This window comes from Podarcis liolepis, assembly GCF_965112155.1.
Source record: "Podarcis liolepis genome assembly, chromosome: 10".
Lineage (NCBI taxonomy): Eukaryota > Metazoa > Chordata > Lepidosauria > Squamata > Lacertidae > Podarcis > Podarcis liolepis.
The window spans coordinates 27,912,851-27,934,410 of record NC_139562.1 but is presented as its reverse complement, the minus strand read 5'-3'; the positions used below and the strand labels follow the sequence as shown (position 1 = coordinate 27,934,410).

Sequence of the window (21,560 nt, the reverse complement as noted above, 5' to 3'; positions counted from 1 at the left end):
GGCCCTTTGGCACTTTGACAGAAAACATTGCAAATGAAAATCAAATACAAGAGGTGCACAATTAAAACAGCAACAAAACAAAATATACTCAACATTAAAAAAGTAGAGCTAACAGTTATATTCAAAAATACAGTCAGGATTCCACAAGTAAAAAACAAATAAACAGCTAAACAGGTCATTGAGGTAGGTGCCCTCCTTCCCTCCACATTAAAGTCCCCAATGTATTCTTAACACTGCCAGTCTGGTGAAAGTTTACATATTTAAGCCCTCACCCCTGTAAACTTGGTATTTTTTTCCTGTGGGCTAATGCAGCTTTTGGATCATTTACAGGAAATGGATAGATATTCTCAGCAAGGATAAGTGCAACTAAAACGCTCTGGTTCAGTGTCCTATGACAGAGGTGCCTGTTTCAGGACAAAATTTTTAAGAGAAACAGCTTTAATCTCTTACTGTGGTGCAGCCCTCTGAGTAAGTGACTTAGAGTTGGAGTCCTTGAGGTGCTTGAACAGAGACAAAGCCCATTCAGATCAGTGCTATGTCTTCCGTGGACTTGTTCAATAATTTTGCATTTGTCGCTTGGGAGAAGCTCCTCTTATAACTAGTCTTTTTGAAATCAGATTTTTTCTACTCTACACTTTTGCTGTTGGATCTCCAGTTCAGTTAGATTTCTAGTATAAAATGGTTACTCTTCCAGTTGAGTTTTTTCCAAGCTCTCATGGCTTAAACGACAACTAATGTGTATTTCCTGAACACCCTTGGGGTGCCAATTTTTATTAGAGAGCTTCATTTTTTATAGAAACATTTAAAACAAGAACACAGAACAAAGAGTTGGCAAATTGCGTAACTCCTCCTAGTTTTGTAATTGCTTTGTATTCTCTACTGTTCCCTGTGATCAAAAGACTGTTTTATACAAGCCACAATATGATGACCACTATCAACTGGAGGCTTATATTTGTTTCTTGCAGAAGTTTCCTCACTTGTAAATATCCAAGTGTCAATTTTGAGTTGCGCATGTCAAAGAGCTGCAGCTGGCTGCTGACACTTAGACCATGCTCATATCTTTGTTTCCTAGCTGAGCCATTTATACTTGAGGAAATGCAACGGAAAATGGTGGTTGCCTACAATTCTGCCTTTCTAACATTAAGAAGTATTAAGTGAAGTGGGGCATCTGCTTCCATATTTGCTGTCCCACTTGCATCTGGAAAGGTCAGCAAGGAGGCTGATCTTCTTAGCTACTTTACTTTGCTTGGACCATGAGTTTAGTAGAGGGGGCAGAGAAGGAGGCAGTTCTTCAAATATACTTTGCGGCAGAGTATCCTAACCTGGTGGGTACAGACGTTGAGAGGAACAGGAGCTCATCTCTGGTGTCTCGCTGCAGTTGGAAGCACTGAGAAGTGTTGCTGCTTCCAGACATCTTGGATGCCATACAATGTCTGGGATGAGCTCTCATCCCTCTGAGGTGGTAGGGGCAGGATTAGTGTATATAACTGTGGCCAGCCAAAACGTTTTTGCACTTACAACCTTGGGGAAAACAAGCACACAAAGAGGAATTCAAAGCTTCCTACTGACAGTCTTGGGGAACCTTTTGTAATGGTGCCACTGCAAACCTCAGGTGCTTTAATGTTTTAAAAAAGTTGTAGTTGTAAGGCTTAGAGAGGTTTGGAAATGTGTGGGCAATGCTTCATTAAATCCTGAATGCAAGTATTGCTTGGACTTTAGTGGTAGCTGTAGGTTCTCATCTCTGCCACCCCCACAAATTCTGTGGCTAGCAAAATTAAGTATGCACAAGTTTGCACATAAAGTGCAGGCAATAGAATGGATTTTAAAATCTGGTGCAGGATATGTACAACTCTGAAATAGAGCTTTGTTAATATATGTGAATCTTTTGTTCTGCTCCATGCTGGCACTGAGCTAGTGTCGAAAGATACCTATTGCCTAAGTTTTGCTAAAATGCCACTCATTTTTGTGTACTGTAGAGCTATAAACAGTGAATAATAATGCAAAGTAAAATGCATGTTTCAGTCATCAAAGATGAATAGCCATATTCAAAGTAAATGACAGATGTGATTGTTAGTTCAAAATCTCTGGTAATGGAAGGCAATTATGGCAGCCCAAGTAAATTTTCAGTATGCGATTATTGTTACCACTCTTGTGAGTTGGGGGGATGGGAGGCAGGATATGTGGAGCCGATGAAACTGTAAAACCACGGATGCCTCTAAATTCTTCTTAAATTCCATTTTGCAGACCTACTCAGGCCTGTTCTGTGTTGTCATAAATCCCTACAAGAACCTGCCTATCTACTCAGAAGAAATTGTGGATATGTACAAAGGCAAAAAGAGACATGAGATGCCCCCTCACATATACGCTATTACAGACACTGCCTACAGGAGTATGATGCAAGGTAGGTACATTTTAAAATATATTCTGGCCATGGCAGTGGCTATGCTCAGATGAGTAGGCTCTTGTAGAGTTGCCACTTTTGAAATGTCAAATGTTCATAGGCATACAATATGAAAGCTTCATGTTCGGGTGGAGGTCTGCTGCAGTGCAACTTTTGATTCCAGTCAATCTTCTGGTCTCTGGAAAGCAGCATTCCTCCGTTGCTTTCAGTTCTGCCTAATCCGTGGGGGAGGCTTGATGCAGCAGCCAGTGGTATGGGAGGAATCTGTATTGAGCACAGAAGATGAAAGGCCACAGTGCTCTGCAAGAACCAGAGGCATTCAGGATTAGCTGTTTGTGCCCTAGACTCTATTCAAAGTCTAACAGGCAGGAAATCTTTCATGGTTTTGAGCACTTCTTAAAAAAGCATGGCAAGCTGATGTCTCTGACCCATTCTCAGCATGGGGGTGCAGTTATTTCCCTGAGCTGGTGAAGCAGAAAGACCTGCATGTTAATTGGTTAGATTCCAGCACTTGGTTTAGGGCATGCTAATTGGCAGCCTGCAGAGGAGGAGCAGGGGCTTGCTTGGTTTCAACTAATACCCAAGTTTCTTAACCTTTTTGTAATGCGGCCAGACTGTGTGTCACTGCCTCTTTTTGGAACTGGCATCTCTTTTGGCAGCCCATATAGTGATGAAACTCCCTGCCCCAGGCCAAATCAGCTGGCAGAGGGAGGGGCATAGAAGTCAGGTATATATATGCATGGCTGCGTCTGAACTCTGGATTTGCTAGGACCTTGGGTGTTAATGTAGGTTGCAATGGATTCAAGAAGGCATCAAGATAGGCATCAAGGTGTCCTTCATCAGTTTGCTTGTGTGTGTATGAGAATGAGGAAACAGCCAGTCAGTATCCTTTTATGAGGCTGAACTGCTGCTCCAGTATGTAAATAAGTAACAGTGGAGCCAGAGTACCTTTTATAGGTGGCTTGAACAAACCCAATAAATTATGACAAACTGGAATATGTACAACAGTCTTCCTTGCAAGCCCACTACCACAGGCTTTTGTTTGCTTCTCCTTGTTGCATTGCAAGCTTGGGATAATGTAGTATGTAGGATTCTGCCATTTTGGGGAATCAGGGAGGGTTCTTGGTGATCTTTAGGTCTCATTCAATAGCCTTGTGGCTGAGACTTAAAGCTGAAGACTTCCTCTCTCCCCCCTCCCTCCAATATCTGTTAAATGTTAAATCTTCTGTGTGAAACCCATAATGTTTACATATTTCAGAAGTTGGGGCCAAGAATGTACTATTTGTTAGTCAAGTCTAGTCTGGCTTGCTTAGTGTAGCATTCCATGTCCCTTTTGAATCAAGTCTTGTTTATGCTAAATCTTTTGTTCTGGACTCTGATTCACAAAGGGAGGTTTAAAAAAACAACAACTGGGTCTTTATTTTGTTAAAGGCCATGACTTTCATATAACCCCACCAGCATTTCTCTTAAATGTACTTAAGAGAGGGAAATGATTCTGTCAGCTTGCCTTTAAGAGTGTGGAGGTCAATTTCCCAACAATGATAACCAGGGCAAATAGGCTCCATGTTGGAAATAGCTCATGCCTTCACAATTTTCCTTCTCGAAATACTATCTTTTTTTGTAAGTCTGATTATATTTTATCATACCGACAAGTTTGATTATATTTTATCAATACGGAAATGATAGGAAAACATATTTAATATGAACAAGGGCTACTAAGGCTGTCGAGGAAAAAAACACAACACCTCGGCTGATGCTGACATTGTCATGGTTGACTTTTGCATACATCTTTACATTTGCTGCAAATTATGCCAGTGGAATCTACATTTTTAAAAGAAAAAGGTAAAATTTGAATGTCACTACATGCTGATTCATATTGCATGTCTCTAGATGGCAAGGTAGATGACAAAAAAGGCAGTTGGTTTAGACAAGCCTTCCAATAGGAGTGGAGTTCTAACATTCTTAGTCGTCTTGGTGTCTCATGATTAACAGCTGTTTTCCCCCAACCAAATTAAACCCACAGAATATAAAAGAGCAATTTTTTTATGATGCAGACAGGAAGGAATGAGATAGTGTTTTTTAAGGGACTCTCTTTGTATGTGAAACTGATTCTTGCTGTAAATTAATTTAGTGGGAAATGAAATTAGTTCCTCTTAAAATTCTGCTTTGGTCATGTTCTAATTGTCTCCAGTTAACATAGTGGGAGGTGTGAAGAAGACATTTCATCTGTTAATGGTAAGGTCCATCTGACAAGAACAGATGCAAGTTTGCGTATTTTATCCTAGAAGTACATGCACTCAAAAGGTTTCCTCTTGAAATCTCATGCAACGAGTTGAGTAAGATTTAAAAAGTGAAAGAACCTGTATTGTTTGCTTAAAGATGCAGAAAGGTTGGGGTAACTACTGGACTTTGTTTCCCAAATTGGGGGTCAGCCAGTATTGTTTTGTCCCAGAATCCCAAGTATATCCTAGTACCTAGCAAAGATGAAGCGAATCAAGTCTTGAATCTAGATGCTGACCTTTTGACTATAACATCAAGCCAATTCTCCCATCTTTCTCCTACCTGCCCCTCGAAGTGTTGTAGAAAATTCAAAAGCTTGTTCCCATGATTTTGTGACATATTTGGTCCCCATAAAAGTTAATTGCCCAACTGTTGAATTTTAATTGAATCAAGGTTTCTGTAACCACTTTTGGATTCTAAACTTCTCCAAAACCTTTTATTAGTCTTTTAGTTCCGACAAGTCAGAGTATTACTCAGAACATTATTATTGACCAACTTCTTAACCTCTTGGTGCTCTGTTCCCTACTGTATCATCCACCTCATTTCCAAAATTTTAAAAGACAAGTGAAGTACCCCCTGAGGCTTTTTCCAGTGTTGAGATGGAAAATGTGTTACAAAAAGAGCACTGTAAAATCAAAGGAGGCAAGATAGCTGATGAGATGTATGATAATTCATGTTCTATATCCATCCAGTCAGATGGGCGGGGTACTACTACTACTACTACTGTTAATTACAGTGCCTTAAATGCAGTTACAGGTCTTAGCTGTGATGCCTAAATATTTCTGATGATAAACCATAGAGATGGGGGAAACTATCTTTTTCAGTAGTTAGGAGGTAGGCTTTGCTCTTTAGCAATAGTCAAACTGCCTGTGTTAATGAATCAGCTATAAGCAGGGATCAAACCTTTTGCCTTTTTAGCTCTGCTTCCTCTTGGCTTGAGAGATGATGTCACCGTAGTGTGAGTGCTATGTTCTCCTTTTATGGAGTTAAAAACAGACTCAACTCAGAGTTGCTCATGCAGAGGAAGTGGGTGATAAAGGCCTGTTAGGATGTTCTGTAACTGAGTTGTGAAGCACTAAGCAGCATGTTAACATTTTCTCTTCTTATCCCCACCCTCCCCAGAGTTCAAAATATAATCTCCTCTTGGGCAATTAGAACACCTCAAATGCATGTACTTGGGAAGCATGTAATAACTACTATTATTTTGACACTTCTGCTACAGAACTCTTCTATTTTTTTCCAGCTACAAGGATTCCACAGATACATAAAACTATATTTAAATTTGCATGATGAAGCAGTTTGCATCAAATGCTTCCAAGCCAAGCATCTCATAAGATGGACTCTAGTCAATGAGAGATTGTACCACAATAATCCTGTTAGTCTACAAACTTGTGCATTGCTGTAACAGCCCATCTCTCTGGAATAAATAATAATTTTGCCTCTTTAAAATCTGTATTGCTTCTTAAGTGTTAAAGACCAGGCTTGATAATAAATATTGAACAAAATTTGTACAGCTCATAAGACAGCTGCTTACTGAATAACTGCTCTGAAATACAGAGCCAGTGCTATAGACTAATGCGTTACTTATTAAAAGCATAGTCAAAAGATACATATCTGGGCCTGTAAAGCAGATGTAGACTCCTTCTTTAATTATCTTATAAATGAGCATTTGGTTACATTTATTTTCCTTCTTCCTTTCTCACCTCCCTCCCCCAGCAAAACAAATCTAGGCTATCTGAACACTTGCATACTCCCCAGGAGGAGCACCCAATATCCTTCTGGACAGTCAGTTTTGAAATGGGTGCCTCTGTTGTATTTATTTTATTTATCGAAACTTACAGATCACATAATAATGATCAAGAAAGAAAAAATTCTAAGCAGTTTACATAAAATAATGAAAAATATTTATCTGACAGTACAAACACATTTAATCTGTAGGATAATCTCATGAGCATAATAGAGCCCAGATTGAACGGAAAATATAATATTCTAAAACATAACATAGCTGCTGTATCATTGTGCAATTGTGCAGCTTTTTCTGTGTATGCGTTAGCTTACTGTTTTGGGGGAGGGAAGTCTGTTTGTTCTAAGAGTTGAGCAACAGGAAGTAGGATACCATGCGGCACTTCTCAGGCAGAAGAATTCCAGCTATCCCAGTGATGACTGCTCTACTAGGCTGGGAAAATTCTCTCCTCCTCCTCGCCCCCCTCCTCCAAAGGGGCCTATTTCCTTTTATGGTAGTGTCTGCATACTTGCCATGTGACTTGCCTGTACTTGTGCAGGTACATTCTTTAAAGCTTAAGGAGGAGGTGACTAACCAACCTGCAGCTGACAATAGAGGGGGAGGGGGGGTTGCTGCCACACGTGGGGGTTTTTCCTGACTAGTTTGCCTGCTAATGCATCAAATTCTATAGGGATGAAGGCACTACTTTTCCCACAAGGAATTTCAGGCTAATTGGTCAGCTGCTGAGTTATGTTTCTTCCTGCAGGCTGGAATGGAAGTAGAATGGCTCCTACTGTAGGCAAAAGGACGGCTGGTTATGACTCAAGATGCATAGGGCTACTGCAGGCGTTCTCTATTTGGCTTCCCCCTATAGTAATGAGGCATGAATTGATGTTTGGATACAGAGACAGTGTACTTTAAGCACCTGTAGCTTCTTTTAAAAAGTGCCATCATTATTCAGAGAAACAACTGCCTTCCTGGAATTGCCTGCATGATACAGAACCACCCAGTTGTCTGTGTTACTGAATACACCTCCTGGGGCTATGTGCAAATGAATCAATGCCCAGTCATGCAGAGCCCATTAACTGTTGAGAATCCTTCAACTCGTATGCTCTTATGAACTGGTAGAGAGTCCAAAAACTTGTCACTTACCTTGCAAGGCACATTTATGCTAGTGGAGTAATCTAACTGGTCATTAATTAATTTGGGTGATCTCCAACTAAGTCATGCTCTGAGCAGACACACTGAAATCAATAAACTTCAGTACCAAGTCAGTTTATTTCAGTGGCTCTACTCAGAATATGACTTAGTAGGAGATCACCCTCTGTATGTAGCTAAGCACCATATAAAATGCACTGTATATGAGTAGCTGAACTACTAACCCTGAATCCCAGCTCTTCATTTTCTTTGATTCCTGTAGCAGTGGTAAAAAAATCAGGTAAAAAAAATTGCTATTGGATATGGCTCTATATTAGCAAAGAACTCTGGCTTGCATGCTTGGTTAAGTTATGTCACCTAATCTTACCTGACACAAAAAGGAATTTTAGTTATACATGTAGGAGAGTATAAAACAAGTGATATGGTTCTCCCAACTATTTGGAATTTTTTTCTGCGCATACCACACCGAGAGCAGGAGTTCTGTAGATAACATGGTGGCTGTGAAAATAGGCAGAATTTGTTTATCAGTAATCCCAGTCATACCGTTTTACTTGAATAAGGGCAATACAGGCATTGAGGCTACCCTTTAAGACCCCACCCCTCCATTGCATTTTGTTGAATCTGCTGGGGGTGTATGTGCAAGAAAATACAACAACAGAGGTGCAGGCTATGTTGAAGAGATTTGCCAAGAGGCCTGAGACTATGCAACTTTGCTTAAGAGGCAGTGAGATGGAATAAAGGTGACCTTGGCCTGAATCTGATCGTCTTTTGTTTGCTTCTTAATTTCAGATCGAGAGGATCAGGCCATTCTTTGCACGTAAGTATTTGCATAATTTCCCCATTGCTGATATAGTTCTTGGCAGTTTAAGCAGCTTTTTAAAATGTAGTTGACTCACAGGAGTGGTTTTACTGTGAAACTTTAATCTCTCCGGGTCTAACTAATACTTTGAAAGGCAGGTGTGTGCATACTTTTTCACATGTTTACCAAGTCTCACTAGAAAAAGATAAGGGCAGATAAAGACCAGGAGAAGATGTTATAGGCCCCCCTAGTGGAAGCATATCAAGTGTAAATGCTTGGAGAACTGGTAGTTAAGAAAGCAACCTGATAGGTATTGTGGTAACCTTGTTCACCATATACAAGCTAGCAAGACATTTAGGGAAATGTGTGGACTAGGCTCCTGAAAACAGTATTTTAGAAAGTTGCTAAAGAGAGGTAAATGTTTGCAAATATATCCTGATAATGCTTTGTCTTTTGCAGAGGTGAATCTGGAGCTGGTAAGACAGAAAACACCAAGAAGGTCATTCAGTATCTGGCTCATGTTGCTTCATCACACAAGAGCAAGAAGGATCAAGTAAGTTTCTGTATTCTAATAGGAATTTGCTCTGCTATTTCAACTGCAAACACAAGCTGACCTCTTTATGGGAGATAATTTAGTACTGACTGATGCTTTGTAGTAATGTGAATGGTCCCGAATTTTATGTGAGACTGGCTAATATTGTGCTCCTGACTTGTGTTCACTGAGTTCAGTGAAGTGGCAGTAGATGTTGAATTGTGTCTAAATGACCGCTGTATGTGGCAGGGCATTCACCTACTGGCAGGGAGGTACCATCTGCCTCCTTATTGTAGCGTCAGTTTAAAACTACTTGACCACCTCTTCTCCTGGAGTTGTGGCTGCCCCGCCTTTCATTTGCAATGAAGAAACTGTCACATCACTTTTCTGTTATAGGTAGTAACCAAAAAGACTCTGACAGTGTGTGTCTTTTGTGCTAAGGAGGGTATCTATGAAATATTGTCTCATTTATTTTTCCTCCCTTCTCTTGATGGATTATGTCCGAACTCATCAGTTGGGACTTCATAGGTGAGCTGCACGTTTACTGCACGATCTGCACCAGGAATGTGTGTGTTGCTCTACTGTGTGACTTATAGCAGCTTTTCACTCCCACCAATGTCACTTTTTGCCACTATCAGTTCACAGTTTGAATCACACAGCTTTCTTCCTCCCGAGACGTCCCGAATGAGAGACTACAGTTTACCTCATGACACTTTCTCACGTATAGTCAAAACCTATTAGCAATTCTCACTTTAGGTCTGTCTGAATAGAATTTCCCATGTGCACCAAGAGGCATTCTGCGCAGTGACACAGATACTCTGTGCTGTTCCAAAGAGGGTATCTGGTATCCATGGTATTCTGGCTAGACAGAGCCAGCTGACTTTCTCCACTCTCCTCAACCCATCCAGCGTACTTGCTGCGGTGCAGGATGCTGGGAAAGGTCATGAAGAAACTGCCCCGGCACAGGCTGGATGTTCCAGCTCAGAGCTCTTTGCCCGAGTTAAACACATGAGGAAATGCTAGTTATCTTGTAAACATTATAATGAAACCCAGATGCCAAGTGTATTCCCTGTTGCTACATAAAATCTTGGGTTTTGATTCTTTAATGTACTGGCATGCTGTGTGTCCATAGGGTTAGCTCTCAAAATATCTCTGCATGGTGTGTGTGCGTGTGCGCACATTCTAATGAGTGGCTTTTGGAAGCAAACCAAGATAGTCTTCTGTATGCCAAACCTTTTGAGAGATGACAGCTGTTCCAATAGACTGTCAGTGAGAATACTTAGAACAGGCACAAAAAACATTTCTGTGTTAGGATTTAGGGATCTGAAAGCATGTATATTCTGTCGCAGTGCTATCAAAACCTAGGATATAAGGTGGCAATCATCAGCCCCCAGTGTAACAATTTTGGAGCCCTTCCCCCAGCTTTAACTTGAAGTCCTTTTGGGGTTTTTTTTAAGATTAGTCAAAGTACTGTATTGCTTTTAGAAGCCTGAAGCAGACATAGAACTTTTTTATGTTGTGTGTGTTGATGTTTAAATCTAACTAGCACAACCAATCTTTCCACCCATGCTTTTGAGTAGGAATTAACAATTATTAATGGCTTATTTAGGAGAGTTTTGATTCCCCCCCAAGACATGCTTAGAATCAATATTTGTGATAGTTTCCAGGGTCAGGAGACAGGCCTGTTGATCAGGAAAGTTATGTTAAAGGATGGCTGGATATGACATGCACCCGGCTTTATGTATTAATAGTGCTAGGCTTTAGATTGCAGAGTTTTAAAACCACAGCTTGGGCAAACTTTTCACTTTGCAATTGAAATTCTTAGCACCGTAGTGCTTTCAAGCAAAGCTGTCCACAGCATTTGGTATTTGCTAAAGTTTCTCAGCAGCAGCATTGCTGGAGGAGGAGGTTGGCATGATCTGCTGTTTCAGCAGATCGGCTGGTTAGTTCCAAGGTGGGACAATTAGTTCAAACTGTCTCTTCTCATTCTGAATCCCTTCTGAGATCTGCTTCAGCTGGCTTTAGTCATGAGTAGAGGGGTGGAAATCTTTAAAAGCCTTTTCCGGACCAGACATCAAATATCTGAAGACTCCCAAGGGTGATACTGTTCCTGGATTCTTTCCTGGAGGAAGTATTTGGAGCTGCTGTGTGGGAAAATTGTGAAGATACTCTTTATGCAAGTTTTTCTGAAACGATGAAAGGCTCACACCCACACTGTGGCCAAATGGAACAGAATCTGTGGCTGTAGTGACATGCATGATTAAATTGGCTATGCGACACACAAAAAAGAATGAAAAAGTTCAGGCTGCAACTGAAGAAAAATAAATATTAGCAACCCATATTGAGGACCTGTTAGGACATTATTTCCCTCCTGGGATTGTGTCCAGAAACAGGTTTTGGGCTCATATGTCCCTCACTGTGTGATCAAATGAAGAAATTGCATAGGGTATGGGATTTCCTTGGTTCTGTGGTACTCTACAATGACACCTTAAGTTATGTTCCTGATCTCTTCTTGGTGGGAAATAGTATCCTAGTATTTAGTAGGATAACAGACCCTAACTCATGAATCAGATATTTCAGAAAAAGGACATTGTATATTACTTGATCACAATATGCAGTCATTCCCTCTACTAAGAATTGTTGGTGGTGAGTGCTGGCAGAAATTGAACTAAAATGGGACTGCTGAGAAACAAGATAGTGGTATTGGATTGAGGGAGTCTCATATTTGCAGAAGTACAACAGCAGTCTTAATCAACGCCCGCAGCCTTATGGGGACAATCCCCCAAACAACCCATTGAGGACTGAGCATGCACAGTAGTCATAGTTGGGGAAAAGAAACAGCACTCCTATTTGGGGACGAGTATGCATTGCAACGTCTTGTTTCAAATGCATTTGGAAGCTCTAGGTTTTCCTAATCTTACTGTCATCTAGGTAGCCAATTCCTTTCCTAAATTTTTCACTGGTTAAGTTCATATAGGGAGCTACAATAGTTTGTGCTTCTTTGGGTCTCTAAAACAGCCTCTCCCTTCCTTCTGTGGCTGGCTCCAACCCATTTGTGTCTCTTCTTAACCCCCCCCCATTTTTCTAGTGAAAAAGGTGCAATGAATTACTGTTGTCTGCAGAAAAACACTCAAAGCAACCATTGCTCCTTATAGCTACATTTTTAGCCCCGGAGTCCTGCACTGGAATATTTAAGCTGCTGCTGCTTCCTCTAAACATAGCTTTTCTTCAGATCTTGACCCTGCGCTGAAGTTGTAGTGTTTCAGTTTGTGACATCACTCATTTCCATAGCAACAGATTGCAGTAACAAACAAAGGATTAGGACTCCACTGCAGGATCAAACGGAGAATTGTGCGGGGGGGGGGGGGCAGAGGCCTTCCTAGCACACATACATGTGTGACAATAGAGGAAATTCTACATTGCTGGCAAAATAAACTTTTCGGCACCCATCTGAGGCTTTGCTTCCTTCTCCACAGCTGATGGGGTGGTCTGTGATGGATAGCAGCTGTCTTAGCCAGAATCTATTCCCATGGCCCAACAGCCCTCTGTCACCATGAATAAATGTTGTTGCTGCTGCTGTTGTTGTGGTACCAAGCTGCACAACGGACAGCAGAGTTCAGAGCTTTTCTAAATGTATGTGAAGTTGGATCACTTACAGAAAACCCAAAGCAACAGTTGAGTAAAGGCCCCTTTCTTAGCCCTGCATTCAGCTGAGTGAGCAAAACTGTCAAGTTTACACTGCAACTGTTGTAGCACCAGCAGCAGATTTGGTGCTATATGGAAACTGAAGAGTTGTGTATCTGAGCTCTGGGAGGTACTAAAGTCCAGGGGAAAGCAAGTTCAGAAACATGGAAAGCTGGAATAGGAGGACAAGTTGATGCAGTGTGATCTTAGGTCTGCAAAAATGGAACAGTTTTTCAGCAGCTATGTATTCATATAAACCAGGGGTCAGCAAACTTTTTCAGCCGGGGGCCGGTGCACTGTCCCTCAGACCTTGTGGGGGGCTGGACTATATTTTGAAAAACAAAGCAAGAATAAATTCCTATGCCCCACAAATAACCCAGAGATGCATTTAAAATAAAAGCACACATTCTACTCATGTAAAAACACGCTGATTCCCAGACCATCCGCGGGCTGGATTCAGAAGGCGATTGGGCCAGATCCGGCTCCCCGGGCCTTAGTTTGCCTACCCATAATATAAACCTTAAAGGCAGCAGGTTTGGTTTCTCTGAGTTTACTGGATGGAGAGATTTTTCTTTTGATGCGATTAGTTTACCCTTAAGGAAGTGTATTCCTTAAGGCATACATCTCCCAACAATCTACACAGTGCTACTTATGGAAATAAGAGTTTGGAGCCAGGAGTTGACAAAATATATCGCCTTCTAAATGAATGGGTTGAAAGTAATTTTCATGTCTGATTTCCTGACTCCAGGGGGAGCTTGAGAGGCAGCTACTACAGGCCAACCCCATCTTGGAGGCCTTTGGAAATGCCAAAACAGTTAAGAATGACAACTCTTCAAGATTTGTGAGTATCTGCCTCCTTACTTGAATTATGCATTTGAAGTTTGGGGGGCAGGGGAAGGATATAGTTGAATGTGGTTTTAGCTGTTTGGCCTTGGATGTAGTTCTGAATGCAAACTTCACTTTGTCCGCATTTGAAGGGTATTTGGGGCAAGCAGATTATCCACAAATTCGTATTAATACTATATGTGTGAGTCATCCTAAACCTTGATTGCCTCTGATATAGTTAGCAATATCAAACCTTTTATTTGTATGCTGCCATTCCAAAGTTAAAACCATGCTCAAGGCAGCTTACAACATACACAAAAAAATTACATAACTACATCTTCATAAACAAAAAATCAAATATACTTAGCTGTTTACTGTGTAAAATATCCTTTTTAAGAATGATTTGAAACATTTATTTTAAAAGGAAACTGAAGCTATAATGGTGTGGTATTAGACATTGAATACTCTGTGCCATGTAGCGCCTGGAAATGAATAGAAGCCAAAGTGGCCTATTTAAAATTACATTTTCCCTGCCTTCACCACAAGTGGCATCTGAGGCGGCAGATGTCCTAGGTCCTGGTCCTCTACTGAGATCCATCTAATTTATGAATCACTTAATGCTTGTAGGAGTATCCCGTTATCAAGTTCCTTGGCTGTTCTGTAGAATGAGCCTGAGTTTTATATAGAAATCTAGAATAGCAGCTGTATATCCCACATTTACCATATGTGTAGTCGGCTAAGAGTTCTTGTTTTCTTTCTTCTTTCAGGGAAAGTTCATCAGAATCAACTTCGATGTAAATGGCTACATTGTAGGAGCCAATATTGAGACCTGTATCCTTCCCACAGATAGGGAAATCCAAATAACAACTAAAGTGGGGGGAGGAGGAGAGCACACAGGCATCTTGGCTTAAGAAAAGGTGTGGGCGGATAGTGTTTTGAAGTTGTACTTTGAAGAAGCAACTTGCCTTTTATGAAGACGATAATATTTTCAGAAGAGCTTGGCAACCTTCGATTGAAGTGCGTATGAGTAGTGATCTTATAGCTACATTTAAAATAAGATCTCTTCCTGAAGTACTTGTGATCCAGTTCAACACTAATACACCATTTGTGAACATTTGCGTTAACTCACGTGCACTATGGGCTCTGCTGCTGAGAGCCACGCTAGGGCAGAAGCCTCAATCTGGCAGAGTACCGCAATACATGAGCTGCCTTTTAAGCATACCTCATTGAGTCCGAAATAACAACTCTTTGCATCCTCCCCCCAAAACCCTTTATTCTGTTCTGCCAAACTCCTGCACACTTAAAGTTCATGCAGACTGGGTTACAGTGGTACCTCGGGTTAAGTACTTAGTTCGTTCTGGAGGTCTGTTCTTAACCTGAAACTGTTCTTAACCTTAACTTTAGCTAATGGGGCCTCCCGCTGCCACCGCGCTGCCGGAGCCCGATTTCTGTTCTTATCCTGAAGCAAAGTTCTTAACCTGAAGCACTATTTCTGGCTTAGTGGCGTGTGTAACCTGAAGCGTATGTAACCTGAAGCGTATGTAACCTGAGGTACCACTGTACTTTGTTTTTGAAAAGTCTTTTATGTATCCTTTTCTTTAGTAGTATGGTGACAGAAGGAGAGGATAATATGAACAGAAGTCGAGCATTCAAAGTATAGAGACTTAATTCCTGAATGTGAGAGGTTTTTGCAAAGACAACTTGCCCAGTTTGGGTCTGAGAAAGATGCCAAGCTACCTGAGAATCCGTATACATAGAATTTATGTAGACATGGGTCGTTGTTTTTTCTCCCTTAACTTACCAAAGATCTGTTGGAGAAATCAAGAGCAATACGTCAGGCCAAAGAAGAACGAACATTCCACATCTTCTATTACTTGCTGACCGGGGCAGGGGAACACCTGAAGAGTGAGTACTTGGTGCTTAAATTATAGACTCCTAGTTTACTGGTAGTCTCTTTCGAACTGCTTTGCACAGGCATTCTGTCTTTTTTTAACCCTTTCCTCTTGTATAGTCTTTGTTCCCCCAAGACTGATTTAGCTTTGTCAGTCTCAAACAATGTCAACATTTCCTTATCTGAAGGCTGTACTGAGTTAATTAAGGACATGAGAAACATCAGGTTAGGAGTGTTAACAGCACTCTTAGAATACTGCAAAAGAATTTACTGAACTTGCAGCAAGTAATTGCCCTTCACATGATTTACGGGTGAGAATATAGGCAACAGGGAGTCACTGTTTTTGTAAGTATGCTGGTTCTGCTGCTTTTTCCGTAAGTGTTGTACCAAATGGGTTATTGAAGTTAGACAACCATTTAATTGAAGTTAACCCAACTAACCATTTTTTGTGGGGGCGGGATAGTTCTTACCTGTTTACTACTGTTGCATAACTATCGGCAGAGCAGTGTTTAGATCTCTAGATAAGGAACGAAAAGAAAAAAAGTTTCACGTGACCTTTTCAGATGGAAACAACATTAAGCTTCTGCTTAATGTTGAAGATCTAGCAATTGCTGGAATGCAAGAATACTTAGCCTAGGGTTTAATATAGGAGGCCTAATGCAGGCATCCTTAATACTGAGTTGTTGTATATTTGAGTTGTCAGACTTGTCCTATAAGCCTTGCTACTTGCCCTGAATGTTAACCCTGAAGTTATGCACTAATGTTTAAACTTTATTGCCTCTTTAGATGACTTGCTGTTGGAGCCCTACAACAAATACCGCTTCCTTTCAAATGGGCACGTTACAATCCCGGGTCAGCAGGACAAGGACATGTTTCAAGAGACGATGGAGGCAATGAGGATCATGGGCATTCCAGATGAAGAGCAGATTGGTATGAAGCTTCTAAAAAGGGCTTTAGATGTGCAACTGGGTTGTGGTGAAGATTGCTAAATAACAGTGAAATCCCTAAGCACCTGGATACTTTGAGTTGTTAAATTAGTGATCTGCATGTGCCTATCTGGGGATGTTAGATAGTGGCCTTTCCCTGCATTCAGGTTAATTTTGGCAAGTACCCTTTTTCTGCAAAGAGAGGTTTCAAAAGGACAATCTCTCTCTCTCTCTCTCTCTCTCTCTCTCTCTCTCTCTCTCTCACACACACACACACACACACACACACACACACACACAAGCAAGAAGCTTGCCAGCCTACATTTCAAGCTGCCCAGCTTTCTTTCCACCTTATTTGCAAGCTTGGTTAAAACAGCTGCTCCTACTGCTTTGTGTTGTGGATGAACATCCAGTGTAAAGGTTTTTAGATGTGTAATTTGTTGTGTATTTAGCAGATTAATTGCGCTGCAGAAAGCGTGCTGGGGAGACCACACATTCAGGAAACAATGAAGATACACAAAAATATCTTTTGCTTGGCTTTAATTACAAAAGCAAAAACTCCTTTTACATCCAATCTATAACTATGACCCATCCATAGACCCATTCACCAGGGTACTAAGAGAGGTACACGCTGCTCTTTATATACTATACCCAATTGCTGACACAGCTTAATTAACACAGCTTAACAGCACCTGCTATGCTGTTTCACAGCTGTAAAACTAGGTCATGATATTTACTCTGGCCTTTAAAGAGATACACATCTTGTGAAACAATAATGAACCTTAAAATTTAAATAAACCATTCAACATAATTGAGTGATGAAAAAATGCTCCTCCTTCCCTGTTTCAGCTGCTGAACGCATTAAATACTATACAGTATTAAGCATGTGAAGATCCCACATCTGGAAGGCAGGTGGTTTGAAAGTCTGATTTTAGGCTCAAGGCTTTAAACCTCTTTAAAACATGTTTGTTTAAATTGAATAAAAAGTAACTTTTTGGCTGGAGAAGTTGGTCCATCTTATGGAGCAAACATACAGTAGGAAATCATATCTGTGTTTTTGGAATAACTTATATAGGTTGCCTTAGCTTGGAAGTTTGGAGCTTGGGATGTTTAGCCAGAAATAGACAAGCCCCACAGGGGTACTGAAACCTAAAATGAGATGCTTGACTTTGAAAGAGTAGAGTATCTGCAGGCCCATTTTTTCCACAGCTAATATTTAATCATGATACTCTCCCCATTGTGTTGTTTGGGGCGAAGTCTGTGATCCTCCCATAGGCTCTTAACTCATGAAGAACAGGCAAGTCAGTAGCCCTCATTGATTGGAGACAGCAGCATGGTTCATAGTAAACTTGCAGGTCCTGTAACGTAGTACTGTATCCTGAGTGTCAGAATCCTTAGTGCACCAAGGTCCCTGCCTGTAAGACATACCTGACTGCAGATGTGGCATCACAGGAGACAGGGCATAGTGACTGTCTGCATCTGTCAATACAGCACTGGACTCAATGTTTTGGGGTAACTTAATTGTAGGTGACTCTGGAGTCTACCTGCTTCAGTGCTGGCATTGCCACGCAATGTTAGTGCTATTACTTTGTGCTTTAGAAGCTTGGAAGATTAAAAGGTCATTTTATAAATGTCATTGTATATACAATATCAGTGCTCCTCCTGGACCTTTTATGAGTGGACCCAAATGTTTTATTTTGTAAGCTGCTTTGGGTCACTTGTGAAAAAAGACTAATAAATGCTATTATAGTAACATCCACTCTCCTCTTTCATAATAAATCTGTTAGGCAAAATGTGTCAGTCTCTTTGTATTACACATTCTGCTACCAAATACTGATGCCTTTCAGTATTTGGTAGCAGAAATGATACATTTTCTGAAATGTCACAGGTTGTAAGATTTTTTCTTTTTTAAAATTATTTTCCTTGACTTGTGGGACGCATGAGCTGGATGATAATAACGTCCAACTTAAGGCTCAGATGCCTCTTTTGAGCCATCTTGCCTTTTCCAGGAATTACTGTTTCTTATATTTCTGATCAGGCATGCATGTAATTGTTTTGTAGGCTGTATGGTCAGAATATAAATCTAACATGAATACAATGTGTAACCAAAAAGGTACTAGAGGGAGGTTTGGGAAGGCTTAGAAAATTCCAAGGTTTGTAGAAGTACCAAGAAATATTGAGATAAAAAAATAAAGGTGGATGACCCTCCGAAAACATGGAAGACTGGCTGTTGGGTAAGAGGAGAAATGGTGTGGAGTATTGTGGAGGAGGCCATGGCTGACTGGGACAGTGAACAGAAGCATTTTGTTGCAGATCCATTTGTGCAACTCTGATATACCAAAAAGGCTAGTGGGAATGAAACAATTGGTCAGTCGTTCATCTGTGCCTGGTGTGCTTCTTAAGTGACATGTAGTAACTTTTGGGTGTTTTCTTTAGGTCTGTTGAAGGTGATATCGGGTGTTCTTCAGCTTGGCAATATTGTCTTCAAGAAGGAGCGCAATACAGACCAAGCCTCCATGCCAGACAATACAGGTAAATAAATTCCCCCATGGGCTGGAAGTCGGGGCTGCTTTGTGGAAGAGCCCACTTCTTAAAATGTTGGCATCACATATGAAGTCAGACGAGAGTGGAAATATGTACTGTAGTGAACTCTAGTGAGTGTGTGCAGCACAGCAATACCCTTGATGGCTTTTTGATGTAAACTGGATATCCTCGGTAACTGCTGTTGCCTCCTGGTGGCAAACATATTATCTGCATGTAAATATTGGGTCATCCACTGTCTAATTGCAGCCACCCGTGAATAGGCACATGTAATGCCTGTTGCTATTACATTATAGAACGCAGAACAAGTGAAGGAAGGGGTGTAGAATGTAGGGAAAGAGTGAGGGAGCAGCGTCAGTTGGTGGTAGCTGAAAGGAAAGATGCAGAAGAGAAATGGAGGACATAGGAGGAAGAGAGTAGACAAGGCATCGAGAAGGTGAGGAAAGCTGAACATGGGCAACAAAATTAATAGATAGCAATCAACTGTGTATGATTGGGATTAACTACAGTGACACAGACTTGACTGGTTTGGGGTTGGGTCACTTGCAGGAAGTTGATCATCAAAACTAGATACTGATTCTTGATCTATAGGAGTGAATATCTCTCCTCATCTATATTTTAGAACAAGTATGCATTACAGACTTTCTTGTGCCAGGCAGAAGGTGAATGAGGGAACAGCCAGAAACTGAGTTCCAGTTGTGTAATGGGAGCTGGCATGCATTTAGGACTTGAGTGGGGTTGTGATGGAACCTGCTTCCAATTCACGGCTGTCAGGGGCTCAGGTACAGAGGTACAGGGGAGAGAGGAAATGGAGAGCGAAGGGGAAGAATCTGAGGGCAGCGTAGGGGAGTATGACAGTGACCCGAGAGATTCCATGAGCTTCTCCAGCGAATCAGAAGATTCCCAGAAGGAGGCGCCGATGGTCAGGGCAAGGGGGGTCCCAGGGGAGACACACCAGAAACAAGGGGCCAGCGGGGACTCCCAAAGCGGCAGCGGGAGATCAGGACCAGCTTCTCCACCAGAGCGTAGTGGGGGGGAGGAGTCCCATGTGTCAGGGCCAGCGTCTCTTCCAGCAGGGAGAGAAGATGAGTCAGGGCTGACCACGCCTCTATCGGAGAGTGGGGGAACGGAGGGGAGGTCAGGTCCAGCTAGCCCCCCCGAAGGGGGAAGCAGTGACGGGAGCAGTGTAACGGTCAGGAGGGCTGGGCGCGCGCGCCAAGTTCAAATGTACAGGCGCGTGGGACAGCAGAAAACCCAGATTGGGAACCAGGTCCTAAAGCCCGCCGGAGGCAGGGGGAAGACTCAGGGGACTCAGCGTCAGAAGAGTCTAGGAAGGGCGAGACCCCAGCTGACAGGCGGGGCCAGAGGAGGAAAGAGCAAAGGAAGAGGTGGAGCAAGGCTAGAGTCTTAAACTGGTGTCTGGGGGGAGGAGATTCAGACGGAGCTTCGGCGGTCTAGAGTTTCAGACGTAGAGCTGCACGCTGCGGCTGTCAAAGCGAAACTGAACTTCAATAAAGACTTTTGTATATAACAGATGAACTGGCGTTGGTCCTTTGTGAGCTGGGACCTCGGGCAGCTCTGACAACGGCTGAAACAAATTAGTTTAAATTTGCCCTCTAATATCAAATGTGAAACCCCTGACTGAGACAGATGCTTGTGTGTTTTGAAATTGCTGTGATCATGGTTTCTGGCATTTGAACACCAAATGTTAGAAATTTGATGCCAAGCCAGAGGGGCAGTAAAACCTTGACTCAGTAAGCCAGACCTGATGCCATCTACAACTCAAGTGCCTTAAATGGTGAGGGGAAGTGTAGCTCTGAATCAGGGAGTCTTTCATTCATAAATGCTCATGGAATTGGTGGAGCAACCAGCAGGTACTCAAGTCTGCAAGAAATTGTAAGCAGCCAAGTGTAAGCTGTTGAAAAACCTTCAGAAATCAGCACACCTTTCTTAGTAACTCTGAATTTAGTGCTTAAACTGATTTACGCCTTGGTAATCAGGCTTGTAACTGAGATATTTATTTGGTAGTGCAAGTCTGTCAATCAAAAACAGGCAGGGATTGTTGCCATCCTTTCCCAGAAAACCCAATAACTATTTTATGATCGCATGTAAATCTCACTGTTCTTTCAATGTGGAACTCCTAGGTGCATAGGGTTAGTAGGTAGGCATCTCTCATTCAGACGGTGACCAGACTTTTTCCTGCCTGGTTTCAGCAAGCTGCTACATACTTTGCCTTCAGATCATGCACTAAACCTAGAGTTTCTGTAGCAAATGAGTGGCATACATAAAACAGTAATCAACCCTCTGTATCTCTATCTGTGTGGCACACAAAGAAGCAACAGTTTCAGCTTTCCCTGTGTTTGAAAAGTTGTTAGGTTCCCTTATGTGACACCCTGCAGAACAGTGTACTTAAAAATACTCATTTTCACAGTAAAATGGAAGAAACAAATGGAAGAAACAAATACTAAAACTTGGCTTTCTCTCTTGTAGCTGCTCAGAAAGTTTCCCACCTTCTGGGTATCAATGTGACGGACTTCAGCAGAGGGATTCTCACCCCTCGCATCAAAGTGGGACGAGACTACGTCCAAAAGGCTCAAACTAAAGAGCAGGTATGTTTTGTACAGGTTTGCAACAAAGACAGTAAAGAGGGAATTTCTCTTGAACTGAGTTGCCTCTCTTCTTGCTTCAGGGTTTTATATGGTAGTACCAGCCCTGTAGCATTGGCTGACACTTGCATGTTGTTTTGTAGAGGCGAGTATTTGCAAAAGGTTTAACTTTCTGACAATTGATGGGGTTCCTA

At 41.7% G+C, this 21,560-nt stretch overlaps 1 protein-coding gene across 7 annotated transcripts in view; it reads left to right on the top strand.

The window, feature by feature from the left end:
* MYH9 (myosin heavy chain 9) overlaps positions 1 to 21,560 on the top strand; it is an 83,284-nt gene that overhangs the window by 36,666 nt on the left and 25,058 nt on the right. For all 7 annotated transcript variants that reach the window (XM_083462143.1, XM_083462141.1, XM_083462140.1 and 4 more), the window contains 9 exons: positions 2,245 to 2,401; positions 8,352 to 8,379; positions 8,821 to 8,914; positions 13,326 to 13,418; positions 14,170 to 14,233; positions 15,209 to 15,307; positions 16,080 to 16,223; positions 18,656 to 18,751; positions 21,251 to 21,369. In XM_083462143.1, the coding sequence (XP_083318269.1) occupies positions 2,245 to 2,401; positions 8,352 to 8,379; positions 8,821 to 8,914; positions 13,326 to 13,418; positions 14,170 to 14,233; positions 15,209 to 15,307; positions 16,080 to 16,223; positions 18,656 to 18,751; positions 21,251 to 21,369 (894 nt within the window). The remainder of the gene's footprint in view (positions 1 to 2,244; positions 2,402 to 8,351; positions 8,380 to 8,820; positions 8,915 to 13,325; positions 13,419 to 14,169; positions 14,234 to 15,208; positions 15,308 to 16,079; positions 16,224 to 18,655; positions 18,752 to 21,250; positions 21,370 to 21,560) is intronic.